Source organism: Aythya fuligula, chromosome 12 (assembly GCF_009819795.1).
Source record: "Aythya fuligula isolate bAytFul2 chromosome 12, bAytFul2.pri, whole genome shotgun sequence".
Classification (NCBI taxonomy): Eukaryota; Metazoa; Chordata; class Aves; order Anseriformes; family Anatidae; genus Aythya; species Aythya fuligula.
Genome location: NC_045570.1, coordinates 8,243,512 through 8,263,867, shown reverse-complemented (window position 1 = coordinate 8,263,867; position 20,356 = coordinate 8,243,512). Strand labels below are relative to the sequence as shown.

Sequence of the window (20,356 nt, the reverse complement as noted above, 5' to 3'; positions counted from 1 at the left end):
TTGAATATTTCCTTGCTTCAGTCTCAGTTTTTATAGGTGTATCTGGAAATAAATAGTGCTCTTGGAACACGCTAGCAGTGACATCTGAGTATTTCCAGGAACGCACACTATAAAAATGTCTGCCCACCACTGAAAGGAACAGAGATCGACATTTCAGATAACAAACAAATGCCTTTGATTTCCTCCCTGTGCCAAGGAACACTGATATTGTCTCTGTCTCCTGGGCATTCTTCAATGTGCCTCATTAGGCCGTTATGAAATGTTGCTCTATTTGTTCTCTGCTAAAGTAGCAAAACAAGCCTTGGGGCCAGGTTGACTTCGGTGGAGCCGGCTGGATTTCCACGGGCTGAGGATCTGACCTCCGCGGGGATGCTTGCGCCGAGCGGCCGCAGCGGGGAGGGCTGCTGGAAGAGGGAGGGAAGGCGATCCCCTGGCAGCTCCTAGCTCTTTGCTTCTCTCCAGACAGCTCCGCAAAGGAAGGCCCTAACTTGGGGCTGCTGCTCTCTTTATGGAGGGGCTTGGCAAGACAAATCCTGCCGTGTTAACGCACATCTGCAGGACCTGAAAGGCTTCATTCAGTCATTAAGGGAGAGGTGGAGGCAACGGCAGACATGGAGCACTTTCAGAAACTTTCCTCCCCAGATTGAAGCTCTTAAGCTGCACAGTTAGCTGAGAAGAGCTCCCTGAAAGCATCAGAGGGACTCTGCAGTCCTACTCTGGTTTTCCCCTACGAATACCAGGGAAATGTTTTTGGTTTTGATTGTAATAAACACGTTCGAGAAGCATAACAGCGCCGCAGTTAAACGCGCATGGGAGACCCTTCTGCAGTGAATACTGCCTGTGTGTTTAACAACTTCTTAGAGTCCACACCTATTAAGCTGGCTTTTAACGAGTCAGCCTGGGTACCTGATCTGCACACACGAGGTGAGCAGCTGTACGCACGTGGTCAGTCCCAGGAACACACAGAATCGGCCCGCTCCTCCTCTGCGAGTGCCCGTGTCGCTGTGGTGCTGGGGGATGTCTCGTCCCGCCCCGTGCTCCTCCAGTGGCTGTTTGCTTCGCCACCGTCCAGCTACTCTCCGGATCTTGCCCTCTGTAATGAATAATCTCCAAGTCGAAGTGGTGAGGACCCATTTCCATTTTTAGAGATCTGAATGCCAGCCACAAACTGAGATGCAGATTGCTATGGAGATCTACCAAATATGGACTCCTGAAAATTCAGGCCTTTCGCAAAGGTCAGGAGGGACTGGGATTGCAAAAAACTTTTCTAGCCTGGCAATCTGGCTCCAAGTTGCCATGCTTTGGACCAAGTGACCCCTGACGTTGGACAGAGCTTGAACAGTGTCTTTTAATCCTAGCTGTTGGGATGATTCCATGTGAACCCACAGCAGCTCTAAGGACAAATGAGGGCTGCACATAATTGCTGGCTTCAAACCCTCGAAGAGCTCTCCCTACGTGACATAGGTAACGCACAACTTGAAAGGCCTGGGATGCAGCAAATTAGAGTGGAGCGAAGGAGGACTGTAGTTCCAGTGTCTAATTAGAAAGCACTGTGAATTACACACTTTTTCGGTTATAAACAGGACAGCTGGGTAGGCCAGGAGTAAGTTGCTTCTTGAGATCTGGTGCTGTACCAAAGGATGGGGCCTGAGCAGGAGTTTGAGCAAAATGGGGCAAACGGAGCTGGTGGCAGCAGCAGGAGCTCACCGTGTAGACGACAGAGGTTTGGTGCAGCCTCCAGACACAGCCTGCCTTCCTCCACGTACACATCAGTGTGGGAACAGCTCTGGTGAGGCTCCTGGGCTCTGTGTGGCTGCAGCCTCCCTGGGCTGACACGTTGGCCATGTGCAGACACCGAGGCGCTGCCCCCAGCCTTTCTGGCCCTGCTGTCTCCCTGCTTTGGAGTGGACGCCCTGAGAGTTCCTCCGTGCTCCCATCTCAGTCCCCCGAGGGCACTTCTGCGAGACACACCAATTTGCTTTGACATTTAATAAACTGCTCTATTTTTAATTTTGTTTCTTGCTCGCCCATTAGAGCGCCTGGCTGCCATGGGAACGGAAGGACATCAATAAAAGAATGCGAACAACAGATTTGTGTGACACCCAGGAACCCAGGTGGCAAAAAGAGCAGGGTCCTGCTTGCCCCTTCTGTGCAAGGTGGCTCTTTTGGTCTGTCTGGCTGTGCCATGAGGGCCCTTCTGCTTTAACCACGTACGAGAGAGAGAAAAAGCACCAGCAGAGCTGTTGGGGTCTCCTTCCTGACAGCTCACCTTAAGGGATGGCAAAGGAAGCATAACTCCAGATAAAAAGCCTTGGGCAGTGGATTCTGAATGAAAAACTCTTCACACCTCTTTACAAGAGGAGTTGGCCACGAAGCCCGTGTGCTCAGGCCGTGCTGCAGGGAGCGCCACGGTGCCGCTGTCTCTCCGCAGAGGGGCACTGCAGCGTTTTGAAGCCCGGGGATGATGAAGGCTTGGTGGTGAGGATGGTCCACGTGAGCCATCTGCCCTCTTGGGTTGCTCTCTGCCACGCTGGATGTCATATCTGCAGAGGCAGAGCCTGCTCTTGGAAGCACGCCATGCCCAGCGATAAGTCGCTGCCTTTTGGACGGGACAGCTTTAGCCCTGGTTATTTCAGCCTGTCCCAGTCAAAAGCTCAACTCGTGGATGAAAGCAATAGCTATTCGCAGAGCGAGGAGAGTACATGCAGATCTGACCTTTAGAACAACCTTTTGCAGTTGCGGAGATGCTACTTTTATCGTGCCATTACTTGATATCCTTTTTAGCATTCAGCTAGGAGTTACTGCCCCTTGCTTTCCCGTAAGAGCTGGAAAGAGCCGTCTGAGGAGCTTTGGTGGCGGTCCTGCACGTGAAACCGAACCTCTTCTCCTTCCACACATCAAACACTTCATTCCTGACCACTTCTAGAATATGGCCATTCGGATTTCAGTCTGAGGCACTGCCTCAGGTGCCCTGGCTTTCCAGCTGTACCTCCGGGTGTGTGCACAAAGGTGCTGGGTGTCCTGCTGCCCGCTTCAAGCCCAGCTGTGCCTTCAAGCCACCACAGGGGCCAAGGGAAAAATGGCGAGGAAGAAACAAAGCAAAGCCAGCAGCTCCCCGCCCGACCCGAGCAGACCCCAGCCTTTACCCTGACAATGTTCCCCCTCTGCTAGACCAGCACACAAAGAACCCAGCTCAGTTGGGAACGGCCCTGGTACTGTTCAGCCTCCTTCGTGGGGTTCACTGCAGCCTGACCAGTGACTGCTGGCAACTGGGACAGGCGCTGAACCAGGAATTGCACAACCACTACGAAGGGAAATCTGATTTTTCTGGCTCAGGCAACTTGCAGGACTAATTCTGCCTGACCCCAGGCACCACACCACAGCTCCTTACAGGAGAGGGCTGATAGCGGTGTGCTGGTTCTGCCTGGTTGTCTTACAGGGCCGGGAAGGGCTGCTGGGGGGCACATCTTTCTCTTCCTAAAGGCTCACTGAAGACTCACTGGCACTGGAACAAATTCCCAGGGACATCCTGGAGGGTTTCAAGGCGAGTTAGATAATGATAGTGTACAGCGATAGGCCTCCCCTCCCCACCAGCCCTCGCTGTTTATTTCCTTCACACTTGCCCAACGCCAAGTTGACGGCAGAGGAGACAAGGGGCGCTGTGCGATAGCCTGTCCACTCCTTCAGTCCTCACTGCTCTTAGACCAGCCCGGATAAACGCAGCTGAAAATGCGTGCTGACAGGCAGCATGACCAAAAACTGTCGGGTCTCGCCTGCCCAGGATTTCGGGGCCCTGCAGAGCAGCAGAGGAAAGGCAGCTTGCAGCACGGAGGGGATTCCTGCTGCCAGCTCTGTCCTCACCATCGTGCTTTTTCCAGACAGAGCCATCAGCTCGCTCCTTGCCTCACGGAGCAGCGGTGCCGAGGGAAGGACTGCCAGGGATGCCTGCCCGGGGCCAGCCTTGCACACCCGGCAGCTCCTCTGGGAAGAAGGGAGCCAGAAGAGGCTGCCTGCCTGAGAGGTGGCCCTGGAGGTGATTCAGTGTGCTGAAACGGCTGTGCCAGCAGCCCACGGCCGTGAAACAGGCAGAGGTGTAGTTTGGGCCCGGCTGCTCTTGGTTTCTGAAACCTCATGGCCAAGAGCCCGCCTCGGTTTTTGGCCCTGCTGCTGAAATCGCTGCGAGTGCTGATGCTGGGGGCTGGCATCGAGCTGCCGGCACACAGTTCAGGGCTCTGGGGTCGGGGTTTTCTTGTGCACGCACACTTTTTGCCTGGACCCAACAGAGACACACGAGATGCTCATCTCTTAGTCCGCAGTGCCCTGAAGAGCTGCTGAGCCAAAGACAGCTCCGCAGAGCCTCGCGTGCTGCTGCAAATCATCCCATCGCCTTCCCAGAGACTTTGCTTTTGGAGTGGAAGTTGAAGAAATGAGGATTTTTGCCTACTCACTCATCACAAGACCAGCCCGAGCTTGGCTCATGCTCCACCATCACGCTGAATAGGGTTTTTTTGAGCCTTGGTACATTTTTTTTGCCTCTGGAGCGCATTAAATAAAGCAGCCCGCAGTAGCAGCACACGGACACCACCCTCGGGCAGCAGCTTGAACCCCCTGCAGCTTCCCAGGTAAAGGAGCTCGGGGTTGAAGCGAGCAAGGGAAGACCCTGCAATGAGGCAGCAGTGGAGAGAAGCAGAGCTTGAACTCGTCGACAAAACCCGGGTGGCTTGTGAGGGGTCACCAGCAAGGAAAATAAGCGAGGCTGCAGTAAAACGAAGGGGTGTGTAAATCTAAATCCCAGGGACTCGAGCAAGGGCAGCCCAAATATCGCCGCATGGAAACCTCTGCATGCTCATAAATACAGCAGTGGGTCCTGGCAAGAGAAAGGCTGCACTAAGCCGATCACACCAATGGCAGTAATTAAGGCGAACAAAGGCCAGAAGAAAAATGGCTTCGAGATCTTTGGCTCAGGTGCTAACGCTCTGAACCAGGGCTGGAGGGAGGCCGTTCCCCCAGCAGAGCAGGAACACCACGGAGCAGCTATCTGGCTCCACGCTGCAGATGAGGCCGGAGCGCAGAAGACATGAATCCAACAGTGCCCGAGGAGAGTTTGCTGCATGAATAGCGATTACTGAAACTGAAATTCGGGGAGGAAAACCTAACCCAAAAATCCCCTGGTTTTGGCATCCACAAAAATGTCATGCTGCGCCTCCAGACAGGTTGTGTTGCCAAAACCTGTGCTGCCTACAAGGAAAAAAAAAAAAAAAAGCAGAAATGTTATGAAATGAAGGAGGAAGGAACGGAGACAAGACCTGGTTCTCCCTTGGAAGAAACTAACTCCTAACTTCACAGGCTGAAATCAAACTTGCTGGACTGAGACCGCTGGGATCTCTTCCTTCTCAGAAAAAAAAAATTTCCATTGTCGCCTGGAATATCATGTACCAGTTCTAAAAGCTCTCATTATTTTAAATAAAAACTCAATAAAATTGGCGAACGAAACATTCTCCTGGCCTCAGAAAATGCTCTCTGCTTCTCCACCGCTGCCTCCTGTTGCACGGACACGCACAGGTGGGGACCTGGGATGAGCCGTGCCCCACGGGGAGCCAAACAACAAAATTGTGTTCAACGCATGGCCCAACAGCCCAGAGACCTGGCCACCATCTGGAATGCATATCCAGCAAGAAAAACTGGACAAATAACCCCCCTTCCTGCCAAGGAGCACACATCTCAGGATGGTTTCACACTGAGAAGAGGTGGGTGGGAATGGCTGGGCTTCCAGGAGGGCGACCACCGAGCTAACTGGAGCACACGAGGTCTCCTGGGGGAGCTTCTGTGCATGACTTGGTTCTCCATTCCCGTGATCTTGGCATAAATGAGGAGTAATTGCTCTGCAATCAATGGAGTTAATCTCACCTTACACCAGGAAAAGGAAGAGTTAATGGTAAATGGCTGACCTAGGGGAATTATTTGTTATGGGAGGGAAAGGATCTAGCAACAGCCATCGAAACAGACATAATGTGCTGCAAACCAGGGGCTCCTACAGCCCTGGAAAATGAAGGAAATGGGTTTAAAGCCGGGGTTTTGACACTCTGTGGCCGTAAGGCACTGCCAGCATCAGCTCCCGAGCGCGCTGGGACACGCAGGGGGATGTGCTGCCTTGCCCCAAGCGCCGTGGCTGCAGAAGGATGGGGCGTCCTCTGCCCCCAGCCACCAGCTATCAAAAAACCGAAGCGGACACGGGCTGATTCCTGTCTGCTGTGTCTGTTTTTGCACAGTTTCGAGCTGTGTCTTTGACCACAAGGTTAAACATCGCCACGGTGCAGAATGACACTGTCTCACTGCAGCTCTGGGGGCTTTGTTGTTTCTGGTCTCCGTCTGGAGATGGATTCTTCCCTTCCCTTGAATGAAAGGCGGGGAAATCCTGCCTTGCCTCGTGCTGAGTCGGTCCTGCCCAGGTGAACGGCGTATCTGGGAGCCATGCGGGTCCTGTTCCCTTCCAGCCAGCCAGAAGTCTTCACGCTTCGCTCAGCAGACAAGGCTTGTGTCAAAGCAGTAACATTAGCTGTGAAGTGAGCTCCCGTATGGTGTCTTTAACCACTTATTGCCAATGTACACAGCGCTGATTAACAGCTCAGGAAAACCTGTGTGCAGGCAATGAACTCCTCACGTGCGGCAGGCCCTGCGTGTTGCCTTCCACCTCCCACAAGACGGACGTGGTGCAGTTTGAGGTCCCAGCGCCTCCTCCCAGGGGCCAGCAGCCATCCCCGCGGTGGCTGTACGAGCCCCTGCCCATTTGCCCTGGCAGGGACAGGTTTCCCCTCGAGCAGGAGCAGGCTGGGGTGTGGATGCACATTTTAATTTCCTGCGTGCTCAAGGGCAGAGCTGGAGCTCCTGTCTCTTTGCCTCAATAGCTCGGTGCAGTTCCCCCTGCCTTCTGCAGGGACTTGTACGGGGACAGCTACGGCTGGCTCCTGGCTCAGCTGGGCTCTGCAGGGGACAGGACAGGGCATGGTGCCCGACCTCCCCTGTCCCAGTGGCACTGGCACGGAAGGAGCAGGATGCCCGGGGTTACTGCAGGCACGGCAGGGCGGCTGCCCAGGCTCTCCTCCCTCCTCCTTTTCCCTCCCGTCCCAAGCCCAGCCTGCCCGTGCTGCTGAGAAGCCCCAAGCTGTTTCGGAGCAAAGCCTGTGCCACCCCTCGCTGCGCTCCCTGAATAAACATCAAATGGCAGAGCCGAGGGAGAGGTCCCTTCCCAAGACGTTTGCCGTGTGCCTTCTTGTGAGTTACGTGCCAGAGAGCTCTTAAAGGCCAGGGATGCCCTGCATAAATGTTTTTGTTTTACATCTGGAGACATTCAAATAATAGGAACATCATAGAAAGCATTTGGAAAACAAATATTTTAAATGGTGCTCTAAAACCGGTGAGTAAGCAGCGTGACTCAGCAGCGCTTCCCAACACTTCCCAGAAGAGATGGAAATAAATCCACCTAATAACTGACGTGCATTGGAAATGTGCTGAGTAGTTCGTAGCTCTCTGAGGCTGCTGCTGGGAGAGGTGACTTGCAAACACACCTGAAGGGAGCAGCCTGCCTGCGTGGGGCATGCAGAGGTCACGGCCAGATGCAGCCTGAACTTCAGTCTCAAACACGGGGGCGGCATCTGGAAGGCTTTGAGCGAGTGCTTCATCACCCGTCGGGTCAGAGACACAGACAGCATCTCCAAAGCTGCTACTGTGGCGCACGTTAAACCTCGGTGCCTCAGCTCTGCACCACACGAAATAGCTACCCGGATTTTTTGTGCTGGTCTTTCAATCCCTTTATGGACAGAGAGGCTGTAGAGAAGGCCAAACAGCATCTGACGGTGCTTGCTGGCAGTTTCGTGCTGTCCCATCGTGACCCCCTGCAGGGGCTCTCAAGGAGCCATCTCCAGGCAGCACCCCGTGGAAATGGGAAGCAGCACCCAGCGCCTGTGTCAGTCCCACAGCTCCTTCAGCCTCTCCCGTGCCACGAGTGCTTCCCTGCCACATAACCCTGGTGGCAGCTCTGACTGCGGCCGCATTTGAATAACAAATCTCACAAGGGAAGGCTGGCAGCCCTTCTTCCAAGGGAACGGCTTTTTTTTTTTTCCCCCTTTTCAAACTAAAAATACTCCCTGCATCATCCAAAAAAAACCCTATCAAACACACAAAGCTCAAGGGGAAGAATACATCACCCTCTTGGTGAAAAGAGAGCCTGCAGGCAGGGAGCAGGAGCAACCAGCCTCCCTGCAGCAGGGGCTCTGCGTGTCCCCAGGGTTTGGGGATGCTGCACAGGGCTGGGGGACACGGGGCTCCTCAGTTACACCCCACGGAGCACTAGTGCTCCTCACTACCCAGAAATCACGCCTAAAATGGCAGCTGAAAGCTGAAGCACCAGAAACAAAACAGCTCCGAGGATGGGCTTGCACCTGAAGACTTGGTGTTTCCACCAGCCGGGGACCAAACAGCGCCGGGTGACTCCACCTGAACGTTGTCTCCTGCTGGCTGGCTGAAGAGGAAGGCAATACTCGTAATTTAAAAACCACCTTTTGGGTATTTCTTGTTTTTATTCTCCCCCACAAATGTCCTCAGGCCACTCTTAGCCCTCCACATTTTAATTCCCCAAGGCTGGGCGGCCCTTCTAGAGCAGGTTGTCCTGACCTCTGCTGATGGCACGGACAGAAGAGGGGAGGTACTATGTGTCCGAGCCTGTGTCCGGCTGGAATTCCCTTTCCTGGCATCTGTGACCACTGCCTTGTCCTCTCACTGTCTCGCCGTGTATCCCTGGGAAGACTCGAGCACCCTTTTCTTTAAAACCCTCTCTAGGTGGTGAAAGATGTGATCAGATGCAATCTAGAGGTTGGCGTTGGAGCTAGACAACCGTGGTCTCTTTCTTATCAGCGATCCCCTGAGACATCTCTTTCCCTCTGTTTTTCTTCAAAAGAGAATTTAAAGGCTAATTTTAATTGATGGCATCTGTTCTGGTCACTGGTTTGATAGCATGAGCCATAAAGCCAAGCTCAGATTGGAATGCAGCTTGGGAGAAAGTGTCAGCAGCGTGCAGTGCCAAGCACTCACCAAAGAAACAGATCTGAATGGCATTTTGAGGTGTGACTGCAGCAATTCTTCTCATCTGCCTCACTCAGACAGGATGCTGAAGTGGATCAAAACACTTTTTTTTCCCCCTAGAAATGTGTTTCTTAGGAACAGGTTTCCAAGTGCGGAGGGATTGGCAGGAGGGGTGAACACCTCTCCCGTCCCGTCCCCCGCCTGCTGCCCATTCACCACCACTGCGCCGGCCCACGGCTTCAGGGAGACTCCAAAAAAACAGACCCAGTGCTTACGTTTGTGTGAGGATGCACAGGTTGCCTTGACAACACGACAGGAACCATCCCGAAGCAGGCCCCACACCGCGGCACCGGGCGCCCAGCACGTTCCCAACGCGCTACGCGACGGCCGCCCACTCCCCCTGCCTCCTGCCGGCTCCATTTCGCACGGCCTTTTTTCCCTCTTTAGGAATTTTAACTAAAAATACGCCTGCTGGGCCACTCTGGGGGAGTAAAGGGGAAAGGAAATTTTGGTTTTTAGGGCTCCGGTCGTGATCGGTTGTCTTGTAGGGGCAGGGAAGGTGGTTGATGCTGCTGGGTGTAGCAGCCTTTTGCTTGCCCCGAGCACCTGGCTGTTTGCTCTGCCACTGTATCTTGGAGGCTGTTTCTGCTCCAGTCCCCATCCCTCCCCTTCTCCTCAGCGCTGGTACCATCACCCTCCTGCACAAACTCAGGATTTCTTGCCCTGCCTGTGGCAGAGCAGGGTTCCGACTCTTGTTTATTGCCCTATAAATAGCTGCAAGGCAGGCGGTGCCAGACCTCAGGTCACATTTCAGCCCTGAATGAATTGCCAGTTTGCTATTGTAATTACCCAGGTTGGAAGGGAGGACGGATTGACAAACTTAGCCTAAGTAAACTCTCCGAGAAGACTTGGCAACCTCCACCTCTACAACCTGCTTATTTAATTGGAGGGCTCTTCTAGGCCAAATCCTGTCTGCGAGCGCGCCCCGTGATGTGTTTATAGCCATGGCACAAGCTGATTTTGTCTCCACGCTAAATGCTCTCTATTAGGAGCATGGCTACAGAGGAACAGACACCGCTGCTGGGGCGAGCCTTGGCGCTGTACGGAGAGCATCACGGAGTGACTGCACGGCCACGGCTCAGCCTGGCAGCAGCACGGGGCCAAGCTGTGCTGCTGCAGCAAAGCAAAGTGAAGTGAAGTGAAGTGAAGTGAAGTGAAGTGAAGTGAAGTGAAGTGAAGTGAAACAAAGTGAAGCAAAGTGAAGCAAAGCAAAGCAAAGTCTCCTGGGTCCAGCCACATGTCTCCACCGGTGTGGCTGGGCTCCTGCAGTGGGTCTGACCCCCTAAGAGGCAGAGGGGAGCCATGGAAGTAGACGGCTTCAGGCTCTTTTGGTGCAAAGGGATATCATAAACTGTCTTCGTACTCTGCTCTTACTTTACTGTGATCATTAACTACGGCAAGATTTTGTATTTTCAGGGGCTCAAGGGACTGGAAGGTGGCAAAGGAGGAAAATACATCAGAGGGATATGGAAGAGAGAGCTTCTGGCTACAGAGCCTCCAGCAGAGCTTGAGCTGGGCTTTGTGCTCTCTTTTCTTTCTCCCCCACCCTCATTTTGCAGCACTGGTTCCCAACACATGGGCCACCTCGGCCAACAACAAGAAGCCTGCCTTGACTGAGCCAACCATCTCCCCGGCAACAAGGCAGGCTGCGAAAATAACAAGTGCTTTCCTTTTCGTTTCATTTTGCCCACCTCTCGAGCAATGCCCTGCCTTTTATTTGGCCCCACTGCTCCAAAACCTGAACGCTGGGAGCTGAAATGCACGTTGTGGAGGGACGAAGAGGGGGTGAGCGAGGAAGCTGGCTTTGGCCTTAACAGGGGAACCCGACAGATCTTTGGGTGTTGGTGAAGGACAGGCTGAAGCATTTGCCTGGTGCTGTTCCAGCGGTGAGCCCATCGCACCCAGCACTGCAGGAACTGCAGGGCATGCAGCAAGCAAGCAGGCTGCAGCTGCTGCTGGTCATCCAGGCTAACACTGACGACCAGACCCAATTAACACTTCGGTTACGTTCCCATCGCTGCCATCAGCTGCCTGGGTGCAGACTGGAGGCAGCTCCCACACACAGTGCCCCCCGTGCCAGCCCGCTCCGCTGGGTTGTTTGATTGCATTAAACAGATTAAAAACAAACCACTTATTTATTTTTTCACATCACCAACTGGTATTTTAAAATGTCACACCTCTATGTCCCTCTTTAGCTCCACAGCACAGGAGTTAGATGTTGTATAAAACATCAGGCCGCCGCAGACACGTTTTGCTACAAAGCCTGAAAGGGAAAAAAAATCCCCGTAGAAAATTTTTAACACTTCAGCCGCTTTGTAGTTTTCCCTTTCATAGCTGAAGCAGAGCCATTTCCAGACTCCCACTGGGGAAAAAAAAATCAATTTTAAGGCCATTTCCTGCCACCTCCCAAACCCTGGGCCCGTGAACCTGCCACCACCCCAGGTGTTTGTATCTGATCCCGGCGCCTGATACTGGGATTCTCTGTTGAGTAATTATGGAACGATTTCAGCCTATTTCTGTCTGGTTTATGCTAATATCAACACACTCGACAGCTGGTTTTGTAGCCTTCGTGGGTTCATTTCCTCTGTGCTAGGCAGGGAGGGAGGACACGGCGCCGATGGCCCAGAAGTTGCGGGACACCTCCAGGCCTCCCGCAGGCCCCATCCCCTCAGGGACTGCTCTTTTCCCCCCCGACTGCTTGTGGCATGTGAAAAGGTTGGTGGCATCGCACTGACACCGCTCTTCGGGAGTTTCAGACAGACCCTCTGGGCTGTGTGCCGGTGGCAATGTGATGTGTGAGGGCGGGATGTGCTCCATCTGCCTGTGCAGGGCAAGGAATGGGGACCTGGGAGCTGCCTGCAGACCATGAACCTTTCGCCAGGCAGACAGAAAGCCTGTTCCTGGAGCAAGCACCACGTATAGAAGTGAAATCCTACACGCAGACTGTTTGTCCCTAACCTGGGGGCAGGTCCTTATCGGCAGAGCAGGTCAGCGAGACCTGAAGTGTCTGCTTTTTGTGATTAATTTTGTCTTTTTAGCTCGTATTTCCTATCTTGATCGCCTTTTGACGGACAGGAGCAAAGAGATTTAGCCTGGACTCTTCCCCCAGCCTTTCACTTCCATTAGACTAAATACTGGCGGCATAATTAAGGGCAGCAGAAAAAGGAGACAAGCGAGAGAGGATTTGGTTATTTTACCTCAATAACAAAAGTACAAACTGTCCAGTTCACACTTATTACGTAGGGGAGGCTGAGGTGGCTTTTTCCCTCGCTCTGAACATTGCCAGCGTGCCATTCTGAAGGAATAACGGAGGAGAAGCATCTCCGTGGAGTCTGGGGGGGGAAAGCTGTCAGAGCCAAGCAGAGCCTCGAGAAAACCTGTCCCGGGGCCATGTCCCCTCCATCCCTGCTGCTGAACAGGGGTCGGAGCAGCCCAGCTCCAGCTCCCCTTTGCTGAAGCCCTTTCTCCTGGGGGCTTAAGTGATGAGCAGGGAAAATCCCCCACAAAAAGATTTGCATCAGAAACCCTTGGCCGGGGAATGACTTTTAAAATAGAAAAGCTCTGCTTGAAAAGGGATGAACTGTGTAGCGTAATACTCAACAAATCGCCTGTTTAATGGCCTCTCTTTATAGCAGCTGTGTATTAATAACAAAAGCAGGGGAGCAGAAGCCCTGCATTTCTTTGCAAGATTAAAATAAATGGCATTTCCTACTAATACCAGCAACTTTCTGCGGAGGTTGGCTAAGAGAAAGGAGCAAGTGGAAGCCCCCAGCCTGAGAGGCCATTTCTTGGTTTCTTTCCCTTCCATCTGCTGCTGGATGAAGGAGTGCTAAGCCTACGGAGGGAGAAGACACTGAGTCACCCCCTCCCTGATAGTGAGGATCTGAAGATCTGTACTGCCATAAAGCTGAAGTTGAAACACAAGTGGTTCATGCCAGGTACATGGCGAAACATCACGGGGACACTAAAACAGTGGTGCAGGCTGCCCAAAGAGTCTCCATCCTCGGGGGATTTCAGACCTGACTGGATAAAGCCCTGAGCAAACTTGGACCTCAGAGCTCACCTTGCCTGCTCAGGAGCTTGGGCCAGATGCCTCCTGAGGTCCTCTCTAGCCTGAGTTCCTTTATGATCCTAGGGCATTTGGCATCTTTTCCGTAGGAATATGAATGGAGGTGACATTTCATGCAGCCCAGAACTCCATCTCTCATTCCTGGCAGCCCTGAGAACAGCCCTCCCGCTCCGTGCCCCCTGCTTCGCCAGGCCTGACACTGAAGCAATGCTGAGCTTCCTTCCTTAGAATTAGGGCTTCGGGCATTACAAAAAGAAAAGAAAATTTACAATTTCAAGCTGTCTGCCACAGACTGTTTATCAGACATGGAGAATGATTTGTTTCTGTTTTCCTGGACATAGGTTTTTAGCTGAGACAAGATACGTTGCCTTGCTGAGAGCTGAGTCACTGAGTAATCAACAGATTAATGTAGTCAGTTTGAAAGCCATCAGCATTAGTTCTCGGCAAGCTCACAAGAACTCCATTATTGTATCATCACTACATTTGGGATGAAAAAGTCTCCAGGATTTAGAGTTCCTGAGGGAAAGATCCCTAGATGCAAAGAAATCCAAATGCCCCTTTGCGACTGGGAGACATAAAGTACCTCTTTATGCAGGAACACCACAGCAGGATTTTGGCATCCCTTCCACCGAATGCTTTTATTATCAACCCTTAGATAGGAGTTTGGGGTATGTAATACATCTGTCATTTGATAGCTACCTAAAAATAGTCATGATAAACTCAGCGGCATACAGGACTTCGCCTCTACCAGGTCTTTAATCTGAAATTATTTTATTTCCAGTGAAACCAAGTAGTTTTACTTTCTGCAAAATGAGTGGTCTTGACTTCCCTAGGGCTCTGTGTTTCTTCATGTGGGCTTGCTTTGATCCACAAAGGCAAAAAGGAGAGACAGAGGATGGCAGAGTCACCCGGCAAAGGAGCCACTGTTTAAAAATAGGGAGCTGGTTAAAGTAACAACACAGGAGCAACTGCAGAAGGACAGGCTAGCTTAGGTGTGTGGCCTGAGGAGACTGCCAGACATCCACTTGTTATTCCGGCAGAAACACACCAACGCTGCTACCCAAGACCCCGTCTGTAATAGCCCCAGTGGATCAACGCACCTTCCTGTTTGCAAGCGAAACTGCTGCTCGGGCACGCTTGGATGGGGGACGTGAGTAAAAGCCAGTCAAGCCCCTGCAAAAGTGCAGTTCATCCTAAAAGCCTTCCTCCATTAACAGGCTGCTGGACGGGATCAGCAAGGCTTCTCCCCGAGACATCGCTTCTTGCAGCTCAGCACCCAGCACACGCGCAGTGGACAGGACACATCTCCTCACTGTTGCCCCAGGTCTGTCAGTACCTCTTTCTTTAGGCTGTTCCGAGATGAACAGAATTATTTTTCACGTTGCCTGGCCAGTGCCAGGGCACGAGAGATTGTGGCTGTTGTGACACAGAGCTCCCCAGGGCCACACTTCCTAACTTAGTGGGTATGTCATGTGCAATTGCTGCGACGCACCTATTTGTTACACAAACCGCACGCAATAGGCAACAAACAGCAACGCGAATCTGTCCCCCTCCCTCCTTTTGCCCCCAAGACATTCAGATCACGCTAACACATCCTGGTTGTGCTCTGGAGCACCCCGGCACTCCGCAGGCTGTGTGCAAGCAGCGGTGACTTTAACTCACCCGTCGCTCCTTATCTCCATACTCGATGCCCAAGGTATCCATGGCGCGCACGATAGCTGCCAGTGACTGTATGGTGTTGCTGTAGACCACCGGCTTGTACTGCTTCACGTCCTCTCCCGAGAAGCCATCCTCGTGGATGATCCTGGAGAAAAAGCAGAGGACAAAAACCTGTTGAGAATGGCATTTCAGCGGGGGAAGCATTTCAAACAGTGCTGTGTTCCTTTGAAGAGCACACCTGCCAGCCTGACCCAGGTGATTTAGGCAGCATTTCTTTTTACACCTCCCTGGTTGTTCACCACGAGGGCATCCCAGCCCGTCCCTTCTGCTCTTTGCTGAGGTCTGGTGTCCCACTTGGAGCCTGGTCAGCCCCCTGCCCACATCTGTGCCAGTCCCAAGGAGGAGGTTTCCACGTCCCAGCTTATTTTTGCTGTCCATGTCTACAGAGTTACGCTCCCAGATCAGATCTAAATGACCGCAAACAGGTGATGGAAAACCTTAAGTCATGGCTGGCCCTTTTCATAGTAACTCCTGGGGCGCCTACAAAAGGAGCCCGAGTCGAAATCCCCCGTGTGCACACAGACACAGGCATGGATAAAGGAAGAGATTTAGCTGTGTAGCACACCAAGGGCTTACAGCCCTTCACACACCTCCTTCCCAAGCCGTGCTGAGAGTTTTTGGGCTCTCAGACCCTGCAAAAGGAAATATCTGATGGAGTGAGACCCTGCCATGGCCCCATGCCTGGGGGGCAGCCTCACAGTGCTCCTCCCAGCCCAGATCCTCCTCAGAGGCCCATAGCAGGACACAAAATCCTGCACTTGCCTGGGCAGCAGCCTGGCCCCTGAGATTTCTCCATCTCTCAGGGACTGGAGAGCTACGGCAGGGTGTGTGCAGAGCACAGCCAGCGTTCCCAGAGCTAATTGAGTTTGACAACCATTCTTCCCGGTGAAGACATAAGTTATGATCCCGTCTCTTAAATGCTAGCAGAGCAGATGATCCGCTTAGCCCAAACGCACTCCTTCCTTGCTCAGTCTCAGATCTCACCGGACACCAGATAAGATTCGGTAACAGATTTGCCACTGATAAAACCAAGCAGCCTGTCCGTAACAGGACTTTTTTTTTATCTTTGCTGCATCACAAACCAAGGTCCTGACCAACACTGGCATCTCCCCCCGGGACAGGGAGGTCTAGCAGGGATCGTATGTGAGCTTGCAACGGAGACAGCGCCGGGGTGGCAGCAGAGAGCGGGGCCGGCAGCCAGCCTCCTGTTACTGCTGGATGGCTACACCCAGAGCAGGGCGACACAGCAAGGCACAGCTCCACTTCCCACAACGTGAACCTCCCAACAAGGTGCTTTAAGGCAAGTGGCAACCGTCTGCCCTCCCCAGCACAACACTGAACTCCAGCCTCCTGGCAGGACTCGCTCCAACACACCTCGAGTCCTGCAGAAATACGGCTGCAAGCAGAGGCAGAGCAGGACGGGGCAGCTCAGATTAACACTCCGGGGCATTTTGAAGCTGCTGATCTGAGTCTCTGGGCAGAAACCCCGCTCAGAGCTAGTCTGGGTTTTTAAGAAGACTTATGGACAGCACCCAGTGCTCACGGCTCAGTAACGGGGAAGGAGCGAGGCCCGCAGCCGGGTGTGAGCAGCACGTCGCACGGCTCAGTGAGCGTTGCCGGGACGAGCTGCTGAAGCGCTGGGAAACGCGCTTGGCCAAGAGCTGCAGTCAAACCTGAGGAGTTACGGCTGGCACGAAGCACAGGGATCTGCTGAATTCAGCCCCTTCGGCACCAGTTCCCCAGCGGGCAGCACGGCAGCCACAAGCACGGCAGGACAGGGGGCCTGGGGAGGCAGGGGGCTGGCACCAGCATCGCCTGAAATAACTCATCCCTCTCGGCTGCTCGCTTTGGGGTGGGAGCTGGGGGCACTGAATGGTGTTCAGGGCAATGAAGAGAAGGGAACAGAAGGGAATATGGAAGGGGTGAGAAGAGGAGCAGGCACAAGGGGCAGTGTAAGGGCTGCAGGACGCAGGGGGGATGTGTCTGGTCCTGACGCTCTGCTGCACTGGGGGAAAGAGGAGCAAGGAAACCTTGGGCTGGTTTGGGTTGTGTCCGTCACCGACAGGCATCAGCTAGGGCCAGGGCTCAGCAGGAAGAGGTGAGCTCTGCCCTCCTTTAAAACATCTCCATCCCCCAGCCATGAAGCTGTTGCCTGACACTTCCATGTCTAAGTGCAAACCCTCGGCGTTTCCAAACCCCCCAAGGGCAGTGAGCCCCCTGCCACGCAGGGGCAGAGCTAAGCGATGGAGGGCAGCTCCGGTGTCCCTCAGCAAACATCCTGCTGACGGGGCAGCACGCTGACGTCCTTCAGAGCGCGGACATAAAAGCGCTGCTTTGAAACGGGGCATAAAAGAACACGGAGGAAAAAAAAAAAAACAAAAAACCAACCCGATTGTTCTTCTGTGAAATTTCTCTGGGAAGGCAGCCACCGCGGCTGAAAGCAGCGCTGCAGATGCCAGTATTGAAGTTTTGCTGTAGGAAGTACCTACGGATTAATCAATCACGCAGTTAGCACATTACCTAAGATTTGAGTGAGCAAATCCCCACTGACTAGTGCTGTTCCAAAGGCTGCTAGGACACCGTGAACTGGTTTATTGTCCTATATGCTTTCAGCAAAACGCTTCCCTTCTTGCTCGCCTTGGTGAGCTGCTCGCTGAGCCTTTCTGGCAGCCTCTTCCGTGGTTCTTTGGGAATGTTCCTGCTGCCACTCACCCTGTTGGGATGTGCCCGTCTCCTTGCCTGCAGGACAGCTGCTGTGCTTCATTTTACGGGGACAGACCCTCACGACGTTACCTCCAAAGCTCCAGCAGCGCCCGGGAGGTGCTCTGCTAGGGGAACAGCCCCAGGATACGAGCAGCGGTGGGTTTTGGACCCTACAGGCAGCTGTGGCCATTAGAAATGCAAAGCGTGTAGGAAGGAATAGAGTGGCGTGTCAAGGCTGGGAAGCCTTTAAAGATTCAGGCAGGGTGGGCTGCTCCTTAAGTAACTTGCAAATTCATGGGAACAGAGGGTTTTCAGCTCTAAAAAGTTGGGTCCTGTTTTCCAAAGGGCTTGTGTTTGTTTCTGCCTGAAATCCATGCTCTGCCACGCTGGAGCCGGTTCTTCCCAGGGCAGAGGAAGAAAAGGGATTTAAGAGGATCCCGGGGGCTGCGGAGGGGGGGGGAGACAATGCTGTAATTTTTTAAAGCGATTCCGAGCAATTAAAAAGCCATTTCATTCACCGAGTGATTAATGAACCGCCATGCTCTGAATGGGATGGTGCGAGACGCCTGACACGAGCTGACTGCCTACCGGCCCCCTTCGTGCCTGCTTCCTGCCCATCGCCACCAAGCCCATGTGCTTGCATCTTACACTCTCATACCCATTTTAGGGTGGCGTTAACAGACAGGTATGTGCTGAGGAGAAGGGCTCTGCTGAAGGGCAGATCTTCTGCCATCCCCCAGCAAGGCATTAATCCCGAAGAAGCGCCCAGTGCCTCGGTGATTATTGCTTAATTACCAAATAAATGAAATCCTTGGAAGCAGGGGTTGCATTCCGCGTAGCAGCTCGCTTTGGCTTCCATTCAGCAAAGCACTTAGGTGCCTTCAGCCTTTCGCTTAGAAATGGAGCATATACAAAGAGCAAAGCCCCGGATCGCTCTGCTGCACGTCCCCGCTGCCACACGGTGCCCTGGCCATTGGGAAATGGTTTTCTGAGCGAAACACACCACGGCTCCAACTCAGTAGGGCTGGGTCTCAACCTTAGGGCTGATCTCAGCTTACCCAGGGGGAATACTTGTCCGTCTGTCCCCAAAACTTCCCTGCCAGACCCCTGGGTCCTCTGCTCTGCCCCCCAAACCGCTGGCACCCTGTGCTCCAGGAGGAAGCGGTGCTACCTGCCCATTTTTACATCAGATGTGGGGTAACTTTAGCCAGGCTGTCCCTCCAGGTCACTTTGTGAAAGTCAGGTGGGGCCCTTCCCAAAATGTAGACCTGGCATCAACTATTGCTCTCCTCCTTCCTGCCCAGGAAGGAAATGAGATTAATTTAATGTCCCTCGGTTTCTGAATAAGCCCCGCTGGATGTCCCCCATCTCCCTTTTTACATCCTAGGTGCTTACAAACTATTTGATAGTTCAGCTCCTTTGAAAACTTCTGGAAGTTGACTGGTCTGTATCTCTTTGACTCCTCTTTTCTCCCTCTGCATTTGGAGACGAGCACCATGCCTGCATTTTTCCTGTCTCATGGTACCTCTCCAGTCCTCCCAGTGCCCTCAAGAAGTGCTCAGCGATCAGCAGCGGGGCCGCTGCCAACATCTCTGTGCCCCCTTCTCCAGCATGCTCCATCCTTTTTGTAGCTTTGCATGCAGGCATCTCCACCTTCTTACTTTTCCCAAGCCTCCAGCCACAGCCTCTGAAACGTTTCCCAAATTCAGGGAACCTTGTGTGGCTTTGAGCTGTCGGCAGCGCCGTGAAAGACGTACATGGAGACTTCCAATTACCTAGCAGAGACAATAAATCCCATACTGTTCCTGCTCTACCTCAGATGATTTACTTTCAATCAGCAGGATGTTTCCAGCCGAATGAAGTTTTTCCGTATCAGTGCACATCTCTGGGACTGCAGCGATTTGCTTGAATAAAACTGGGCACGACGGCGCCGGGAGATGATTACACCAGGAGCGCGCCGCCAGCAAACACCTCGCAAGCGAACGGCCCGGCTCCTCTAAAAGCAGTCCTTGCTCCTCACCTTCATCTTCACAAATCAAGGGACTGAAGGCACAGCTTTTGGACGGAGATGAATTTCACCTCCCAGGGCTGCGGGTGCGGGGAGGGAAGATGCTGAGCACCGCTCAGCTGGGCTCAGGATTGTCCCCTACATCCTCAGCAGCCCAGGGGAGCTCACAAATGCACCCCGATATCCTGCAAGGAAAAACTCCAAAAGCTCTGTGGGCTCTGCTTGCGAACGGGAAGAAAGAAGCATGCAAAAAGCCCTTACTTTAGTACGCAGGGAAGGGAAACGGTTGATCAAATTTTGATGGAAAATTTTCTGCCAGACATAATCAGTTATTTTTTAGAATTATTTTTATCTCCATGCGAGGCTGAAAAGTTTGTTTATGGGAGAGTTCTGAAGCTAAATTCCAGTGATTTTGTTCTCACTCGTTTAATAGCTTGAAATGCGATTAAAAACTCCTGGATTATGTTAAACTAAATCAACGCAGATGCCCATGACCTTGTGGTTCAAAGGCTGCAAAAACCCCGTTCAGACCTTCGGGACAGGATGAAAATCCCTCAAAACTCTCAGACTTCTTCCACTCGGGCCATGCTTGCATGACACATCGTACATCCTATTCCTGCAAGAAATTTGCCAAGGCAGAGATTAAGATGCCTGCTTTCTGCAAAGAAAAACAACTTCCTTAGTCAGGGCGACCTGGGAGTCGCAGATGGAGCTTGTTT

The 20,356-nt window shown here is 52.9% G+C and overlaps 1 protein-coding gene across 2 annotated transcripts in view; it reads right to left on the bottom strand.

Moving 5' to 3' along the window:
- GNAO1 (G protein subunit alpha o1) overlaps positions 1-20,356 on the bottom strand; it is a 128,704-nt gene that overhangs the window by 72,166 nt on the left and 36,182 nt on the right. For both annotated transcript variants that reach the window (XM_032195915.1, XM_032195916.1), the window contains exon 3: positions 14,870-15,011. In XM_032195915.1, the coding sequence (XP_032051806.1) occupies positions 14,870-15,011 (142 nt within the window). The remainder of the gene's footprint in view (positions 1-14,869; positions 15,012-20,356) is intronic.